General features: G+C 50.5%; 1 protein-coding gene across 3 annotated transcripts in view; it reads right to left on the minus strand.

Moving 5' to 3' along the window:
* Positions 1-19,455, minus strand: part of PKNOX2 (PBX/knotted 1 homeobox 2) — a 349,742-nt gene that overhangs the window by 69,172 nt on the left and 261,115 nt on the right. For all 3 annotated transcript variants that reach the window (XM_004379358.1, XM_004379359.1, XM_004379357.1), the window contains one exon: positions 5,738-5,877. In XM_004379358.1, the coding sequence (XP_004379415.1) occupies positions 5,738-5,877 (140 nt within the window). The remainder of the gene's footprint in view (positions 1-5,737; positions 5,878-19,455) is intronic.

The raw sequence follows: 19,455 nt of genomic DNA on the forward strand, positions 1-19,455 counted from the left end.
ATGAGTCAGAGTCAACTTGATGGCAACTGGTTGGCTATTGGATAGAATCTAGGAGACAGAACAGTCACTGCCCTGGGGTTCAGGTGGGAAAAAATAGTAGCAAACACTTGTGAAGCACTCACTCTGTGCCAGACGCTGTTCTAAGTACTAATTCATCAAGAGAGAATGTTGTAAATTCAGAACCTCCTGGGACAGTGAGGACCGATTAATGTAGGCGCATGGCTAAAGGTAAGAGTAAAACCATTCCCAACAGTCAGCGTCTGAGGTGTGCAACCTGCTCAGCAGAAGACACCTTGCACCTGTAGCTGGGCTGGCTGGGTGTGGTTTGAACTTTCAAATTTTCCTCACCGGGTAGTAAAGTGGGCATGGTCTTTGCAAGAGAAATTCATCCTATTTGTTATATGGTGAAGTTGGCATGGTCACCTGTGCTGGTAATCCTAAGAATCAACATTCTGGAAATCGTCTTGGAGAAGCCCCATTATACCTGGAACCAGCAGTGTGCACCAGCTTGTAAGAGTCATTGTGTGCCTATCTTTCCAACTCTGTTTAGTAGCTTCATGCTTGTAGTTTGAAATCAGCCATGGGGGGAGTATTTACACCAGGGAAATCAGCCATTGGGGGAGTATCTACACCAGGGAAATCAGCCGGGGTGGGAGTATTTACACCACGGAAATCTGCCATGGTGGGAGTATTTACACCACGGAAATCAGCCATGGGGGGAGTATTTACACCAGGGAAATCAGCCATGGGGGGAGTATTTACATAGGGAAATCAGCCATGGGGGGAGTATTCACACCAGGGAAATCAGCCAGGGTGGGAGTATTCACACCAGGGAGATCCGCCACGGTGGGAGTATTCACACCAGGGAGATCTGCCACAGTGGGAGTATTTACACCACGGAGATCTGCCACGGTGGGAGTATTTACACCAGGGAAATCAGCAAATGCTACAAATCAGGGCTCCCTGCCCCCACCTCCCCCCGCCATGAGAGCCAGTTTGCCAGCACACCAGACTAGAAACATGGTATGTTTATGGGGTTCTGCCTCTCTTACTTAATCAATCCATTCCACGCAACAAGCATTGATTTAGAACTTACTTCATCTAAGCTGGAAACCCTGTGGCACGGTTATTAAGAGCTCAGCTGCTAACCAAAGGGTCTGTAGTTCGAATCCACCATGCGCTCCTTGGAAACCCTATAGGGCAGTTCTACTCCGTCCTACAGGGTCGCTAGGAATCAGGAATTGATTCAATGGCAATGGGTTTGGGTTTTTTTTGGGTCATCTAAGCTGTCGACTCTAAGGTGCTGGGGATAAAGTAATGAGCAAGAAGACACGGACCCTGCCCTCACGGAGTTAACCATCAGGTTGGGGAAACAGAAGTAATGTTAACACAAACGTGAACACAATCCAACCGTGAGTAATGCCACAAAGGAGAAATAGGTGCCAGGCCATCTCACCCTCCCTACCTGGCCTGCAGCTAAGTTCTCCAGCATTTTTTTCAGGGCTTCAAACTGGTTGGTTTTTTTGGTTGTTGTTCGACCCCCTGCTGAGAATGTGCATTTCCACCCCAGGTATACTGAATCTGAATCTACAGTTTAACAAGATCCCCCAGGTGATTCTTATGTATATCTGGGGATCCGGAAGAATCACCTGGGGATCTTGTTAAACTGTAGATTCAGGTTCAGTATGCCTGGGGTGGAAATGTAAACTCTCAGCAGGGTGCCGAACCTGAAACCCAGTTTGAAGCCCCGTTTTTACCGGAGAAGCAAAGTGTGATGGCAATTACCCGCCTGTGTCTCCTCCCTCAGGCCTCCAGCCCAGCATTGGCTTCTCACTAACAGGAACTTCTTCAGCACTTCCCAGGCTCCAGAGAGGTTTTCAGCCTGCAGGGGAGAGGCTAATATCTAGCAGAGCCATCTGCCCCACTAGCACCTGGGCAGGCCTCACTCCCTGACACTCTTCTGCTCCCCAGGACATCACGGTTTCCATGGGAACCCACTCACTTCACAGGGGAAGGAGGGCAGCGGGAGAGCAAAGCTGGATTCACCTCACCCTCCTGGCCCTGTGTCTACACTGCCGCCGGCAACCTAATCCCCAGGTTTCAGCCCCTAACACAGCGCTCACCTTCCACAGCACTGCCCCCCAGCATGGGGCGAGGGCGGCGGGGGCGCAGGGGAGGCAGTGGGGGTTAGTGGTGGTCCGAGAGAAATTTTAACTTCTTAGGGGGAAAACCCCAGGGTCAAGGTGCGGGTTGGGGAAGAAGAGAACTGAGCCCTGGCCTCTCCTCCTCGGACCACCCCTCAGCATTGCTCCCAGGCCACAGGCACAATCGCCCACGATGTGCATCCAATCACGGGATCTGTTCAGATTATACCGCAATCATTAATCTGAGCGGGAGCTCCTGGTTGCCTTGCTGATTAGCCCAGCTGATGCTCTGGTATGATCCAGTTAAAGGCTGACCGTGCCGCCCTCACCCTGTTTGCCACACCCACACGCACGCACACACCCACACACCCACACACACACACACAGCCACGCCACACCCACATGCACACACACACCGCACACACACACACCACACACACACATACACACCACCAGACACACACACACACACACACACCCAGCTTCCCACATCCTCCATATCCCCCCCCACACATACACACCACACACACACACACACACACACGCACACACACAGTTTCACGGCAGAAAGGAACCGACACATTTCATTAGCACATCCTCATGCACAAATAAAACCTCCCGAGCACTGGCAGGCTCCCTGCACCCACAGGCGCACCCCATTTTGTCACCCTCCCCCTAGGTCACCCAGCAGGGGCCTGGCCAGGGAGGGGTCTTCCCACCCCCCCTTCCTCTGTGGCTCGGGGAGGGGCCGCAGTGGGGGGGGGGTCTCAAAAGTCAGTGCCAGGTGCTAATCTGAACGGAAAGGGTCTTGTTAGCTTTATTGACATGAAATGCCGACTCCCTGATGTGCTTTGGCGCAGTTGGGCTGCCTTGAGGCAGGCAGATCTAATTAAAACTACCCGACCCTATAGGAGGCTAAGCTTCCTCCTGGTCATCCTGGCCCCGGCTGCAGAGAGGCCGCTGGTACTGATGGGAGAGGTGGGGTTGTGGGGTGCCCCTGGGCCAGGAGGCAGAGGCAGGACAGGGGTGAGGGAAGCAGCGGCAACGATCTGATGTCCTCCATTGTCCCAAGGTACCAGGGTGGCCGTGTTTGGTGGACAGTTGGTGGCACCCACACCAAGAGTCCCTCTTCAGGATCAGACAGCTGCGGGGGTGAGCCCGTGGGACAAGGGAAAGCTCAGGAGTTAAGGTGAGCAGAAGAAGTGTTGGCTGCAGAAGATCCGGCCTTCATACTTCAGGTGATATCATGATGGACTGCTCTGATGGGGGAGGCGACCCACCTCTCCTGCAGTCTGGCCTGGGTGGGGTATGAGCCTGATGTGGGATCCTGGGAAGGGCTTGGGAGCCCATGGATTCCATCGGTGGGACATGGCGACCCATCTGCTTTGCCATCATGTGCTTTGTGCCAGACACAGGGCCAGGTCTTACACCGGCTTCGCATAAACTCTTTCTAACCTGCTGAGTTAGGTTCTATTATGCAGCTAAAGCATAAAGGCAGCATTCAAGGCTAGGTTTCCAGAAACTTCTTGTTCCCCCTACAGGGCCCTGCCTGACAGAGGTCTGGGAAGGTGTCTCGGATCAGTCTGTGGTGTGCTAATGAATAACCCGGGGGTCTTGTGAACGTACAGATCATGAGTTGTTAAGTCTCAGGGGCCTGAGAGTCTGCACTTCTATCAGATCCCAGGGGACGGGATGGTGCTGCTCAAGGACCACCCTTAGAGTAGCGATGACCAAATGGAGGAGGATGAGTGAACCCCCACGTTACCAGGCACCGGATGGTTTCCAGAGGCCACATTACGGCCCTGTCCCTTCTCCCTTCCGGCAAAAACACAAGCTCACAGCTCATCGCCCAGGTTAATTTCCAGATGGCTGTGCAGCCTCGTCTCCCACATCCAGCTGCTCTGGCCACTGGCAGTTCCTGGAAGTACCAGGCCCTGCTCTGCCTGGGAGGTCCTGGCCCCCCATTTCTCCACCTGGTGAACCCTCTTAGCCTTTAAGATGGAACTCACATAGCCCCCTCTGTGCAGCCTAGGGGGCTGCTTTCTGGTTTGCATGCCTGTCAGCTGCTGGAGAGACAAGGGAAGAGCCCACGCGTTACCTTCACGGGGTCACTCGCTCGCCCCTGGAGTTGAGCACAGTGCCAGCACGTATTAACAGTAAGGGTGCACGGAAAGGGTGTAAAAGGAGAGGGAGGGTGGAGGGCTGGGCCCCACCCCGGGCAGCATGGCCTGGCCTCCCTCAGAGTCTCCTCAGAGGGACTGTGACCAAATCCCGGAATTCTTTCAGGGCCGAAGGCAGAACGCTCTACCTGCAGGCAGCTGGCTGCCTTCCTCTGCCAGGTGCCCGGCCTCTGGTCTGGGGAGGGCCCTGATGCTGGGACCCCGATGCTGGGCCCACTGCTCTGGGTTCCTGTCTGCTGGCATTAGAGGCATCTAGCTCATCTGAGTAACTAAAAATAATGCCCGTGATGATGATAATAACAGAAGTAATGACTGGCACTACTATAAAGCCACTGTCACCCGGGGTGACGAGAGGAAGGGAGGACGAGGGAATCGGTCTCTTCCTTTTCATTTTGCCTTGAATGGATCATTCCACATGTTATTGACATTAGCGCCTGCTGTGAGTGTACACCAGCCATAGGTAGGCTCTGCTTGCTGATACATGTGAACGTACACGCTCACACACACGTGAACATGGGCAAGTGTCCAACCTCAGCGTTGAGTGCCGACACGGCCATCTCTTCTTAGTGATCTGGGCCCCCCGTGGGTAAATGGTGACTAATGTCCTGCTGGAGACTCTTTCAGCCCTGCTCTCAGACACGTGCATCTTTCCCCCCAGCCAGGGGCACCAGAGCTGGCGTTCACTAAGCAGACAGAAACTGCCCTGAGCCCGTTGCCTCTGCAATGTTCGGGGCCTAGTGCTGGATGCAAGGGGCTGTCGCAGGGCAAGAAGAGAGAGGCCGCCTGGTGACAGCAAACTCCCCGTCTCGAGGCAGGGCGCCAGAACCCGCACACCCACACCAACATCTGTTGCTAAAAAAAAGACTACCATGAAGCAAAGTGTGGTCCAAAGACGAGCTGCATCACATTCTCCTGGGATGCTTTAAAAAATATGCCTATAGTCTGACCTCCTGATTAAATGTCTGAGCACGGAACCCAGAAATAAGCGCTGTAACGGGCCCTCCCAGTGATTTGTCTGCGCACTAAAGCTCGAGTACCAAGTCCTAGATGGCACAGTCAGAGGTCCAGTGCTCTGCAAGGCCGGTTGGAGTGAAGGCAACGATGTGGACAGGGCAAGGATAGTCTCCTTAGCGGGTGGTTTCTGATGCTCATGGGGGCCCACCTCCCCAGTTAGGATGGGGAAGGGGTCCTCTTGGGAGCTACTGCCCAGGCCTTCACATCCCTCAGGAAACGTTTCCAGGAAGCTCCAGTAACCCACAGCGGCCAGCTGAGGATTCTGGGTTGACATGAATGGTGAGGGGGGCACAGGCTGGCCACTGTCTCTGGGGCATCCAGCACCGGCCTGCATTCATCACTCCTGGCCGAGCTGGCTCTCAGGCTGCTGGGGCTCGGGACATGCTGCAGGTCTCCTACCTGTACACAGCTCGCTTGTCAGCCTCCAGCTGTGCCTGGGGGTCAATGGGGGCGCTGGGCACAGGCGTGCTGGCGGCGGCAGAGGGTGCTGAGATGTGGACAGCCTGGGCCTTGGAGGGGGGCTGGGTAGTTGCTGTCATCTGCAGAGAGAAGGCAGGGGAGGCGGTAGTTAGCAAAGCCAGGAGAGCTGGTTCCTGAGCTGTAGCGTGAGGTCAGCAGTCGTAAGCACAGCCAGGAGAGCCGATTCCTGAGCTGCAGTGGGACGTCTCTCTTGGTCTGTGGTGTGTACGTGTGCAAGAGCATGTAGGAGTGTGCAATGAGCACCCATTTGTATACATACTACCAGCCCATTCCATCTAGTCAGTTCTGACTCATAGTGACCCTCTAGGACAGAGCAGAACTGCCCCATAAGGCTTCCAAGGAAAGTCTGGTGGATTCGAACTGCTGACTCTTTGGTTAGCAGCCAAGCTCTTAACCACTGCGCCACCAAGGCTCATATGAACTACAGTGGGAAGAAGGGTAGGACTTTCTTCAAATGACAACGTTGGAGAGAAAAGTGAGGAACGTACAATACTAGGTGATGGACCAGCACACTTTGAAAAAGGTGATTCTTAATGCAAATGTAGTGACTTTTGATCAGAAGTAGGAAAAACAAAGATGAACCCCTTAAATTGTACTTATGAGTCATTTGGGCTGTAATAAGTTTGATGTAATCGTTTTGAAGAGCAGAAAAATGTAGCCAAAATCAGTTCTCATTTAGCCAGGGATTTATTTAGTCTGTTAAACGCAGAGGTAACAGTTCTAATGGTTTTGACTGATGAATAAATGGTCCTGGTCCTGGCAACATGGAGAGAAGCAGGTTTTAGTGGACAATGAAAAGATTTCTGTTCTTGGCCATACAAATATTTAGGGCACTGGTTTTCATACTTGTCATGGATTGAATTGTGTCCCCCCAAAATATCTGTCAACTTGGCTAGGTCACGATTCCCAGTATTGTATGATTGTCTACCATTTTGTCATCTGATGTGACTTCCCTAGGTGTTGTAAATGCTATCACTATGATGTAATAAGATGAATTAGTGGCAGTTATATTGATGAGATCTACAAGATTAGAGAGTGTCTTAAGCCAATCTCTTTTGAGATTAAAAGAGAGAATCGAACAGAGACACGGGACCTCACACCACCAAGAAAGCAGTGCTGGGAGCACATCCTTTGGACCTGAGGTTCCTGAGCTGAGATGCTCCCAGACCAAGGGAAGACTGATGCATCACAAGGATCTTCCTCCAGAGCCGACAGAGAGAGAAAGCCTTCTCCTGGAGCTGATGCCCTGAATTTGGACTTGTAGCCTACTGGACTGAGAGAATAAATTTCTCTTTGTTAAAAGCCATCCACCTGTGGTATTTCTGTTATAGCAGCACTAGATGATGAAGACAGAATTTGGTACAAGGAGTAGGGTGCTGCTCTAAAAGATACCCAAATGTGGAGTAGTTTTGAAACTGCGAATGGATAAAGGACTCAGAAGGAAATGAGAGAGCTGTTACACTGGAGACAACACAGTCGGCGAGAAGCAGCAGCAGAACCAGGAGATCAGTGCGAGACAGCGCTGGGGCCGACCCATGGAGCAAGACAGCTGAGTGCCCGTAGCAGGAGGCTTCCTGGTGGAGTGGTGGGGTGCCTCTGGGCACTTATCAGTGGAGCTACAGAGCTTTGGAACACTTGCCCCAGCAGGACAGATGAGGGTTTGAGGCCCAAGAAGCCAAGAGGCCAAAAAACCAGGAAGCAGAAGCTGACCGAGACAAGAAACACAAGAAGCCGAGCTGCCTCAGTCTCAAAACGTATGGCCTCGACCTCTGGGGTTTCAAAGGCTGCAGCCATGGCCTCTGGTGTTTCTAAGGGTGCAGTTGCCACTCAGATGGACTAGGAGAATGATGCGCCTAAAGCTGAGGGAGCAGAGTTGCCGTCCCAGTGGGCCTGGAAGGTGGAGCTGAAGCCCAGGGCCGAGGGCCCTCCACTCAGAATCCGGACAGTGTGGCCGATACCTACAGTCTGGAGGGCAGGGCCGTTGGGAGAATGGTCTCAGAGAGCAGATTACTTTCAAGCCTTGAGGGCTAATGTAATGTGTTCTGCTGAATTGCTTGGTGCCTATTATGCCTTCCTTCCCTCCAATTTCTCCCGTTTGTAATGGAAATATCTACCTTGTGGCTGTTGCACCATTATACTTTGGAAGCAGATAACTTGTATTCTAGATTTCACAGATGAAGAGGGATTTTTGGATTTTGGACTTGGAGTTGATTTAAGACGTTTGCTATGATATGATAGGGTGAATATGTTTTACGTGTGGCAAGGACACAAATTTTTGGGGGGCAAAGGGTAGAATGCCAGACTGCATTGTGTCCCCCCCAAATATCTGTCAACTTGGCTAGGTCATGATTCCTAGTATTGTATGATTGTCTGCCTTTTATCATCTGATGTGATTTCCCTATGTGTTGTATTCTATCACTATGATGTAATAGGATGGATTAGTGGCAGTTATATTGATGAGATCTACAAGATTAGAGAGTGTCTTAAGTCAATCTCTTTTGAGATATAAAAGAGAGAAGTGAGTAGAGAGAGACATGGGGACCTTACACCACCAGGAAGACTAATGCATCACAAGGATCTTCCTCCAGAGCCAACAAAGAGGAAAAAGCCTTCCCCTGGAGCTGATGCCTTGAATTTGGACTTGTAGCCTACTAGACTGTGAGGGAATAAATTTCTCTTTGCTAAGAGCCATCCACTTGTGGTACTTCTGTTATAGCAGCACTAGATGACCAACACAATACTGTTACATGATTTTTTGGTAAATTTTATCGTGCTTTAGATGAAAGTTTATGGCACAAATTGGTTTCTCGTTAAAAAATTTATACACAAATTGTTTTGTGACATTGGTTGCAGTCCCTGCAATGTGTCAGCACTCTCCCCTTTCCATCCGGGTTCCCCGGGTCCATTCATCCAGCTTTCCTGTCCCTTCCTGACTTCTCGCTTTTGCTTTTGGGGCAGGTGTTGCCCATTTGGTCTCTATACTTGATTGAACTAAGAAGCTCGTTCCTCATGTGTTTGCTTTGTAGGTCTCTCTAATCTTTGGCTGAAGGGTGGACTTTCAAGGTGGCTTCAGTTCTGAATTAGCAGGGTGTCTGGGGCCATAGTCTCGGGGGTTCCTCCAGTTTCTGTCAGACCAGTAAGTCTGGTCTTCTTTTGTGTGTATGTGAATTTGAATTTTGTTCTACTTCTTTCCTGCTCTGTCTGGGACCCTCTATTGTGACCCCTGTCAGAGAGGTTGGTGGTCATAGCCAGGCTGAGCTCAGGCTGGTGTAGGCTGTGGTTCGTGTGGTCTTTTAGTCCTTTGGACTAATATTTTCTTTGTGTCTTTGGTTTTCATTGTTCTCTTTTGCTCTGGATGGGATGGGACCAATAGATGTATCTTAGATGACCGCTCACAAGCTTTTAAGACCCCAGATGCTACTCACCAAAGTAGGATGTAGAACATTTTCTTTATGGACTATGTTACGCCAATTGACCTAGATGTCTCCCAAACCATGGTTCCCAGTCCTCAGCCTCAGTAACTCGTTCCCTCAAGGTGTTTGGATGTGTCCAGGAAGCTTCTCTGGCTTTGCCTTGGTCAAGTTATGCTGACTTCCTCTATATTGTATGTTGTCTGTGCCTTCACCAAATTTAATACTTATCTACTATCTAGTTAGTAATTTCCCCTCTTCCCATCTCCCCTCTCTGGTAAACGTCAAAGATTTTTTTTTTCTGTGTGTAAACCTTTCCTTGGGTTTTTATAATAGTGATCTGCTACAATATTTGTCTGCTCGTGACTGAGTTATTTCACTCAGCATAATGCCCTCCAGATTTATCCATGTTGTGAGATATTTTGTGGGTTCATCATTTTTCTTTATTGTTGCATAGTAGTCCATTGTGTATATGTGCCATAGTTTGTTTATCCATTCATCTGTTGATGGGCAACTAGGTTGTTTCCATCTTCTTGCTATTGTGAACAATGCTGCAATGAACATAGGTGTGCATATGTCTATTCATGTGATGGCTCTTATTTCTCTAGGATACATTCCTAGGAGTGGGATTGTTGGATTGTATAGTATTTCTATTTCTAGCTTAAGGAGGTGTCATATCGTTTTCCATAGTGGTTGTACCATTTTACATTCCCACCAGCAGTGCGTGAGAGTTCCAGTCTCCCTACAACCTCTCCAATGTGTTATTTTGTTATATGTTTTTGAAGGTACTTCTGGGCCCCCAATTTTGTCCAACCAGAGCAACTCCTTGTATATTATATATTGGACTTTCTGTATGAGATTTTATTTAAAGAAATGGTTCAATGGCTTTAAAAATTTTGAGAACCATCATTACAGAATTTAATGCTTTGACATTGTATTTCCTTTGGTCAAATGGATCCCTAAAAGGGTGAATGGTGACCTGCCTCAATTCTTCTCTTACATCAGCCTGAATACAGCATCATGATAGCACTGATCACACTGTGTTCTTAGGCGATATGGACTTGTCTGTCACTGGCACTTGTCTTGTTCACATAAACCAGTTGCCGCCCAGTTCACCCCAACTCATGGTGACCCCAAGTGTGTCACAGTAGAACTGTGCTCTATAGGGTTTTCAATGGCTCATTTCTCTCAAGTGGATCACCAGGCCTTTCTTCTGAGGAGCCTCTGGGTGGACTCGAACCTCCAATCTTTTGGTTAGCAGCTGAGTGTGTTAACCATTTGCACCACTATGGACTCCGTAGTAGATGCTTAATAAAATTATTTCTTGAAAAAAATGAGTGAATGAATGAATGAATATGCCTTTAAAGACTCAGATATTTTATAGCTGGAAAGTTCATCATATGATCTAGGTCCCTACTTTCTGGAAGAAAATCTATTGTTACTTCCACAAACACAAGCACACTGTTGCTGATGTATAGATATCCTCAAGGTATCTGCATGTCTCATTCTCGTACTCCATTTAGATTTCTGCTCTGATGCCACCTCTTTGGAGCAAAAGAGAACTCCCCTGTCCCTTGCTACTCCCTCACTCTGCTTTATTTTCCTTCACAGCCCTTGCCATGACCCGATATTATATACCTGTTTGCTTACTTATTTTCTCTCCCACCCCCAAATAAAATTTAAGCTCAAGGAGGGCTTGTTTATAGTAGTATCTTAGGGCCCAGAATAGTCTGGTACTAGAAGGTAGGTGCTCGGTACACATTTGTTGAATCAATGAATTAACGAATGACAGAGGGCAAATAAGATTGAGACTATCAAGGAAATGTGTCTGTTTTACTATGCTGTTTCCTTATCATTTTTGTTAGGAAAAAATACACTTGTTGGCTGAACTGGGAGGACTTTCCCAAACCCAGTGTGTAAGAGGATAGTCATAGCATCATGGTGTCTGGAAGTCACAGACAATTGCTTGCATCTTAATTTCTCCCTTTTTTTGGACCTGGGGAAAATCCCTTAACTTTCTAATTTTCCTGTTTCCTATTTTCTCATCAATAATCGAGTGGGTGACCTTTTAAGATCATGAGTATCAAAGAGATGCTAGGAGGAAGTAGAAGCAAATGTTGTTCCAGTTCTCAAAAGAGAGAAAGAAGGTAGATTCAGAAAAACTAAATGCTGGCAAGCTTCTCACTGATCCGGGCCAGATTCATCTGGTCACTACTGCCCCAACCGTTTCTTCCAATGCTTCTCCAGTCCCTGCCATGTACCAGGCACTGTGCTGGGCACTGGAGTCACAAGGGCAAGGGCCAGCTATAACGGACCTCACTTCTGGATTTGACATGATTACTAAACTGTCAGTGTGTCGTACCGTGGTGGCTTGCATGTTGCCGTGATGCTAGAAGCTATGCCACCAGTATTTCAAATACCAGCAGGGTCACCCGTGGTGGACAGGTTTCAGCAGAGCTTCCAGACTAGGACAGACTAGGAAGAAAGGCCGGGTGATCTACTTCTGAAAATCAGCTAATGAAAACCCTACGGATCACAATAGCAGATTGTCTGATACAGCGCTGAAAGATGAGCCCCTAGGTTGGAACGCACTCAGAATACACAGTGGCCACAGCAATGGACTCGTGCATACAGTGATCGTGAAGACGGTGCAGGACCAGGCAATGCTTTCTCTGTGGTGCATGGGGTTGTCGTGAACTGGTGCTGACTTGACAGCATCCAGCAACAACAACAAGTAAACCGGGAGATGGGAAGCACGTGATAGAGTGGTATAAGTGACCTCAGCAAGGTATCTTTCATGATATCTTGCGGAAACTATGGGGAAAGATGGCGCGACGGACAACTGAATCATTAGTCAGCCACATCCAAGAGATGATGATGCAGGAGAGGGTTAGCACACGGGAGGTTTCTAGGGGATTGCCACACACTTCTGCTGAGTCTTCATTACTAACAGCTTTATTTATTTAAAGGATGGCTGAAGAAACGCTCAACCAACTAATGGACAGCGAGAAACTGGGCTCCAAAAGATCTTGACAGATTCTGGCAACGGGCTGAGTCTAATAGGATTAATTTCCATCTAATAAGTTGAATTTTAACACTCTAACACTTAGACCAAAAAAATCAATAGTAGAAATACAAACCAGAAAGACATGGCTTAGCAGCAGTATTTCAGCTGACAGTGGGCACAATATGTCAAAAGTGAAATGTGTCTGTCAAAAGAAAGAAAGAAAATAAAAAATCTAACACCTAAACTAACGCGACTTGAAAATCAAACCAAACCCATTGCTGTCGAGCCGATTCCAACTCATGGTGACCCTACAGGACAGAGTAGAACTGCCCCATAGGGTTTCCAAGGAGTGGGTGGTGGATTCGAACTGTCCACCTTTTGGTTAGCAGCCGAGCTCTTAACCACTGTGCCATGCTACCCAAGGATGTATTGAAAACCCTGTGGAGCAGTTCTACTCTGCACACGTGGGGTCGCTATGAGTCAGAATAAACTTTGGCAACAAACCAGAACAACAAGAGGTCTTAGAATGAGGAAGCTTCTAGCCCCGTCCTACTCAGATTGAACAGGTGCACGAAAGTATGCTCAGAGGGGAACAGAGCAGGATGGTGACGGGTTCCGCTCTACGCCCTATGGGGAATATCTGAAGGAACCTGGAAGGCATAACTAATTAGGAATGGAGACCCTGGTGGCGCAGTGGTTAAGAGCTCGGCTGCTAACCAAAAGGCCGGCAGCTCAAATCCACCAGCCGCTCCTTGGAAGTCCTATGGGGCAGTTCTCCTCAGTCCTATAGGGTCACTATGAGTCGAAATCGACTTGACGGCAACGGGTTTAGGAATGCATAAACGAGACTCGGCGGGAGGGGGCAGCAGAACTTGGGGAGTTCTCCTTTCAATATGTGAAACGAGATTAGATCAGTGATGTTCTGTATGACCCCCAAAGGGGCAAACTACCAACAATCCATCGAATCTAGAACAGGGAGACAAACTTGGGATCAACACAAGTAATACAGTAAAACCTGCAAAAACTGGAAACTGTGTCAGGCAGAAACCTGTCAGAGAAGGAAAATGCAAGTATTTTCCAGTAAAACAAGCGATAGAAAAGTGGTAAGGCTGCACATTGTCAAAGGCAGAAGACTTGCGAGACCCGGGAAACCCAGGCAGTCCCGTAGATTTCCGGCTCTCCCAGGTTTTACCGTAACTGTCCAAGACTCAGAGCTGTTTACTCCTGGAATGGGCTGCTTCCAGGAGACGATAGGATCCCTACCACTGAAGGGTCAAGTAGAGATGAACTGATTCGCTGAAGCCCTATGGAGGGGATTGACGCTTTAGCTGGGTGGCTGGATTAGGGGACATCTGAAGTCCCTTCCAACGCTGACAGGCTCAGATGCCATGGGGGTGGTTTAATAATCCCCACAAGGGCTTGGGTGAGGCTCGGCTTCGATGATGTATAGTATATAAGCGTGCTTTGAAAACTCTCGAGTCCTTCACGGGTGGAGGGGTGGTGGATAATATTAAACACGAGATTTTAGAAATGCACTTCTTTTATAAAGCAAGGCAAGTGAGGTGTGCATAGCCAGTTTAAGAGTGAAATACAGGGTAGGCTGGAATGCTCTTTTGTGCCGACCGAAGGTGAATTTCCCAGTGTCCTTGAAGGAACCCACAGGGGCTTCCATTAAGACGACCTTCTAGGACAGACTGAGATGAGGGGAGGGGTCCCTTTTCCTCTCACCTTCCCCTTTCCAATCAGGACTTTGGGGACCAGTGGGAGGAAAGCCCTGCTGGTTTAGCACGGAATAAAAATGTAAATCCAGAGCGGTCACTTCGCCATCCCAAGAGGCCCCAGCTGAGAAGCTGTTATGGGGGTTGGGAGGGGAGGGGGTGCAGGAGAAGAGAGCAGAGCTGCTCTTGGGAGGATGATGACTCAAATTTATACAGCTCCTGGGAGCCAGGTCAGCAAACTGCATTTCCTCCAGCTCTGGGAAGAGCTGTTTATTTCTAAACAGACTTCTTTTCTAGCCAGAAGCCTCCATTTCCTGACAGCTCAGAGGCAGAGGGGCTGGAGCTGCAGCAGGGTCCAGGGTAAAGGGATGGGGTGACTTGAGGGAAGCTTTTGGGAGGAAGGGGGGGTTACTGGGCATACAGCCTGAAGAGCAGGAGCAGGGAGAGCTGGGGGACCAGGGCGTGGCTGCTAAGTGGCCAGCTGGAGCTGCCTGGTTCTGGCCTGTGAAACTCGATTGCTAGATTTTCAGGAATTTTAAGCTGGTGGACACCACATTGGTAGGTTGAAATTGGCCACGGTGGGAGCATGCTTTCAGTGAGGGCCCTCCTGTCCCCACAGAGCCTGCAGTCAGTTACCAGCTCACAGCTGATTCAGGCTTCTCCCCAGGCTGCTGTCTCCAGTTCTCCTGGGTCTGGCACGTGAAGGAACCAACCTTACACACTTCACGAGGCCTCCTGGTGTGTTCACAGCCGGCCCCAGAACTGGCCACTCCAGACTCTGAGGCTTCCCCCAAGGGGGGCTCAGAGCACCCTGGAGACCCTGCTGAGCAGCTGACTGGGGACAGGGGCGGGGGCGGGGGGTATGCCGTCAGCACTAACACAGAGGGTTGTCCCTTCCCAACACGGGGAAACCGAGGCACAGAGGAAGACAGGCAAAGCTGAACGATGTCACGCGAGCTGCCTGGGAGATCAGAGGAGACCAGAGTGGATGGGGAAGAGGGTGGTGGCAGGAGGCCCTGGGCTTCATGCTCCTCTGCCACCTATGAGCTACGTTTTGGGGCATGTTTCCTGCCTCTTCGACCCTTGGTTTCCTTATCTATGAAATGCAGGGCTCATTCCCACTCTACAGGCTGTGAGGATTCATCAAGCAAACAGGGGAATGTGCCACCATTAATCATTTCTCATTCATCAGAACGGGAAAGGGTGTCAGTGTGCCTTGGGGAGGCAGCCCTCTCCAGCTGTGAGGCTGTGCCCAGCAAGCTCCTCTCTTATCCAAAGGGTCCCTCCTCGGGACAAAAGGCTCTGTGGCCACCACCTCCACACTTGTCACTCCGTGGATGTTATGAGCACTGGACTTCCTTCCATCATCCAGCTGGGATCAGCCCTGCCTTGAGCTTGGAGCCAAAGGGCCCCTGCCCAGCTTCTTGGTTTGTGACACATTGCCCACTCCCACCCCCAGCCTAAAATGGAGCTGGAGAAGTTGGAGGGTACTTGGTGTGTGTAGGTGGGAATGCAAAATCTGGAGGGGCTGAGAGACCCAGCTACTCTGACAGTCTGGTCTCACCAGGAAAATGGTAGGAGATACTCTTCTATGTGATGTGAGAGGGGCTGGGACGTGCATCTGACCTGCCTGCTTCAGTTTCCCTCTGACACCCGAAATGTCCCATCGGTGCTTTGTCTTCTGTTAAGCATTACCCGTTCCCAAATCTGCATCTCGTTTTGGAAAATGCTATCACGGGAAAACGGCGGCACGTTACGTTCTGAGGAACCAATGAAACATTTCTCTGGGCTCTTGTGTCTCTGAAGCATTCCTGCACTGCCGCCATACTAACAGCACTCCCGTGCGCAGGTCAGTACCATGCCCATTTTACAGATGAGAAAACAAGTCCACAGAGGGAGAGTAACTGCGAGAGATCACAGCCAGCTTATGCAAAGTTTGGGGCAAGAACCAAGGGCTTTCTGACAAAAAACACTAAGTGAATTAGTGTATTTAATTAATTTTCTTTGACGAGGAGAAATGGGAAGTTTTTTTTTTTTCCTGAGTGAAAAGGGGGCAGGAAAGGAAGGGCTGCCAGTCAGAATGAAGCTTCACTTCCCAGCACAAGCCGTTGGGTTGCTATCTAGTTCACTGCGGCCCCGGCTTCTCCTCTCCCCTAACAAACCTCTGGCAACAAACTCCAGTCAACTTCCCAAATACGGATTGTGCCAGAAACAGACCTTCCATGCAGAACCCAAGTAAGAAGGCAAAGGTGGTTTATTAACTGGGGAAAGATGACTCACTTGCTATGTTAATTTCCCCCCAGAGTCTGCGGAGGGGCCCTGAGACCTAAAGCCAGAAAAACTGACCACAGGGGACTTTGAACCTTCAGGGTGCCGGGCCCCAAATCGCGGTCAGCCGCTGCCTCCTGCCAGCTTCCATTCAGAGTGCCTCTCTGCTGCTCATGGGAGGTGGGAGCAGGTGGTTCAGAGCGGGGGACAAAGCCACAGTCTTTCTCTCATCCACCGGGAGACAGTGTGCATGGTGGCGGAGCAGAGGTCAGACGTCCCTAGAACTAGTCTGGAATCCCTCTTTGCTGCTTACTGGCTGTGGAGCCTCGGACAGCTTTACCTTTTGGGCTTCAGTGTCCTCATCTGTGACATAGATTACCTTCCACCGTTGTGGTGAGGCTTCTGTGTCTCCTTCGGCACGTGCTGGCAGATCTGGCTCTGGGTTAGACCTCTCTGTTCTGTGCGCCACTGCCCCGGTCACAGTGTTTAGACTTGTCTGCTTGCTTCTTTCTCTCTTCACTAGACTGTAAGATCCTCGAGGGCAGGGACCTGCCTTTCCTGCCTCTGCTGTAGCCCCAATGTCTGATACAGAGAGTACCCCAAAACACCTGCAGAATGAAGGAATAGTTGGCACGGGGTGGTTGCCCTGCCCATCGAATGCTACCTTTTTGGCTGCAGATTTATGCCTCAGGTCACAACAGAGAAGTCCACAGTCCCTGTGGCATCCAGCCCGGAGCAGGGCGGGAGATACCAGGGCAAAGCATGAGCAGAGGGATGAGCCCCTACTTCGGATGCGACTCACTCTGCCTGTGCAGCTTGGGCAAATTACTCAACCTTTATGGTCCTCACCTATTAAATGGGAACAAGAATACCTAAGGGACAGAGTGTTAGAATTAAATGAGATAATGAACGCAAAGCAGCTGGCACTTAACAGATATCAGTGCATGGTTGTCGGTGGAGGTGGTGGTAGCCGCTGTTGAGCCAGCCCCCAACTCATGGCGACCCCATGAACAACAGAACGAAACACTCCCCAGTCCTGTGCCATTCCCGTGATCGTGACAGGTCAGACCATTGTGCTCCAGAGGGTTTTCATTTCCTGATTTTTTGGAAGTAGATCATCGGGCTTTTCTTCCTAGTCTGTCTTAGTCTGGAAGTTCTGCTCAAACCTGTTCAATATCAGAGCAACGCTCAAGCCTCCACTGACAGACGGGTGGTGGCTGGGCATGAGACGCATTGGCTGGAATCACACCCGGGTCTCCCACATGGAAGGTGAAGACTGTATTGCTGAACCAATGTCCCCACGGAGCACTTAACCACTGTGCCACGAGGGCTCCCTGGCCACATACGGTAGGTACCATTAATATGATCCACACCACCCACGCTGAGTTGGCTGCACTTCTTTCTGTTGTGTGGGCTGCCCCCGCTGAAGGACACGGCCCTTCCAGAAGCACTCGGGGCGTGGGGCAGGCAGGGGCTCAGGCACAGGGAGAGGGGCCTGTGGCGTAGCGGAAGGAGACGTTACCAATCACCAGCTACATCACCTTGGGCGAATGACTCTGTTTCTCGAAGCCTCAGTTTCCCTATCAGTAAATAGGTAGCTACAATACCTCCCCAGGGCCACCCTGAGACCGTGGATGTGAGGGTGGATTGCACACAGCGGATGCTCCGTGAATTTTGATTTCTAAGCATTTTTAATATAAAGTACCACATTCAGTGCTTTGTTTTGCTAGGTTTCCCCTCTAAATCTAAGCCCCGCGGCCCACCCCCACCCCTGCCCCAGAGCCCCCAGCCCCCACACCTCCCCCACCTACAGCCTGCTCTTTGCGGCTCATGTACCCCCATACCTCTCACAGGGACCCTTTCTGCAAACCCCGGACGACCTAAGCCTGACCTTCTTGGCACAGACATGCCCCCTAAGATGACACCCTTCTGCTGAGTCCTGCACCTGGCATGGGCAGCTGAGAGCTGACCAGGCCCCGTGCCTGCCCCTCCAGGTCACGGAGAACACCAGGGGCTGTGCCCGGCCTGGCCCACTAGGGGCCGCTAAGGCTCCAGCGGCAAGGCTAAGCCTGCAGACAAGCTGGCACTCCCTCCAGGGCCAGGGCATGCTGGGTAGGGGATCAGGTTTCCTGGCAACCAGGACAGAGTCCCAGGACCTGGGAAGAGGTCAGGGCTTGAGGCCATTTATGAGGGTTTGGCCTGAACAGGTGGGAGGCAGCAGGGGGCACAGCCAAGGGGAGGTGGGCTCCAGACCTGGGCCCACGCGCAGACCCATCCTGGCATCTGTGCAGCACCGTTGCCTCACCCTGCACCCTGCTGACACCGTGCTGCTGAGAATCGCCCAAGCATGTTCATTGGTTTCTATCATCCTGCGTCTGCTTCATGCCACACCTCTCCTTGCCTCCATTCCTACCACGTGAAACCCCAGCCCAGGGAGACTGGCCCCTTCCTCATTTATATATGACTACCCACAACACCTGTAACCTTCAGGGCCCTGATTTGTCCACCCTGGTGAGCAGACTGAGAGCCACTTGGTACAGGCTGCGTCCCTGGCTCCCATCACCACGCCCTGCTCGTGGCGAGCTCCCGGGTATCCGTTACATTTAACAGACATGATAGCCACTGAATGTGTGAAGTAGGGAGTCGTGTGCTAAAGACATCAAGGATTCAAAAAGGGGAGAGGTCAAAGAAGGCACCTCAAAATATCCCCCACCCTGGCCGGCCGAGAGAGAGGGAGGGCTGGCAGCAGAAGGTGTCAGTCCAAATCACCACGTTCTGGTCTACGGCTGACAGATCAGAGCCAACCACAGAAAAGTTACTTACTGATGTAAAATGGGTGGGGGGGGGGTGTTAATGAATCGATAAATTTTAAGAGAGCCTGCAGGAGAGGTTTAAGAAATGTGCCTTGTAAAATGTTTGTGGCCTTGCTTGTCTTCCTGGGGTGTTACTGACCTGTGGCTAAGAAGAGCAAGGCTGTACACTTCCATCCAAGTCCCTCAGCTCCCAGCTCTGGGCACTTTCCTGGAAACTGTCTGCTCCTCGTCCTTTCCATCCATCTCTGGAGGCCACCTGATTTTTCTAATAGTCCCAAACCAGTGATGAGGGGGTGTACCAGAATCTCACTGTGTGTGTGTGTGTATGTGTGTGTGTGTGTGTGTGTGTGTGTGTGTGTGTGTGTGTGTGTCTAAGGGATGATGACAGCAGGAAAAACATATTTGATATGTCTATTGTGTT

The sequence above is a fragment of the Trichechus manatus genome, unplaced genomic scaffold (assembly GCF_000243295.1).
Source record: "Trichechus manatus latirostris isolate Lorelei unplaced genomic scaffold, TriManLat1.0 scaffold00064, whole genome shotgun sequence".
In the NCBI taxonomy this organism is placed as follows: Eukaryota; Metazoa; Chordata; class Mammalia; order Sirenia; family Trichechidae; genus Trichechus; species Trichechus manatus.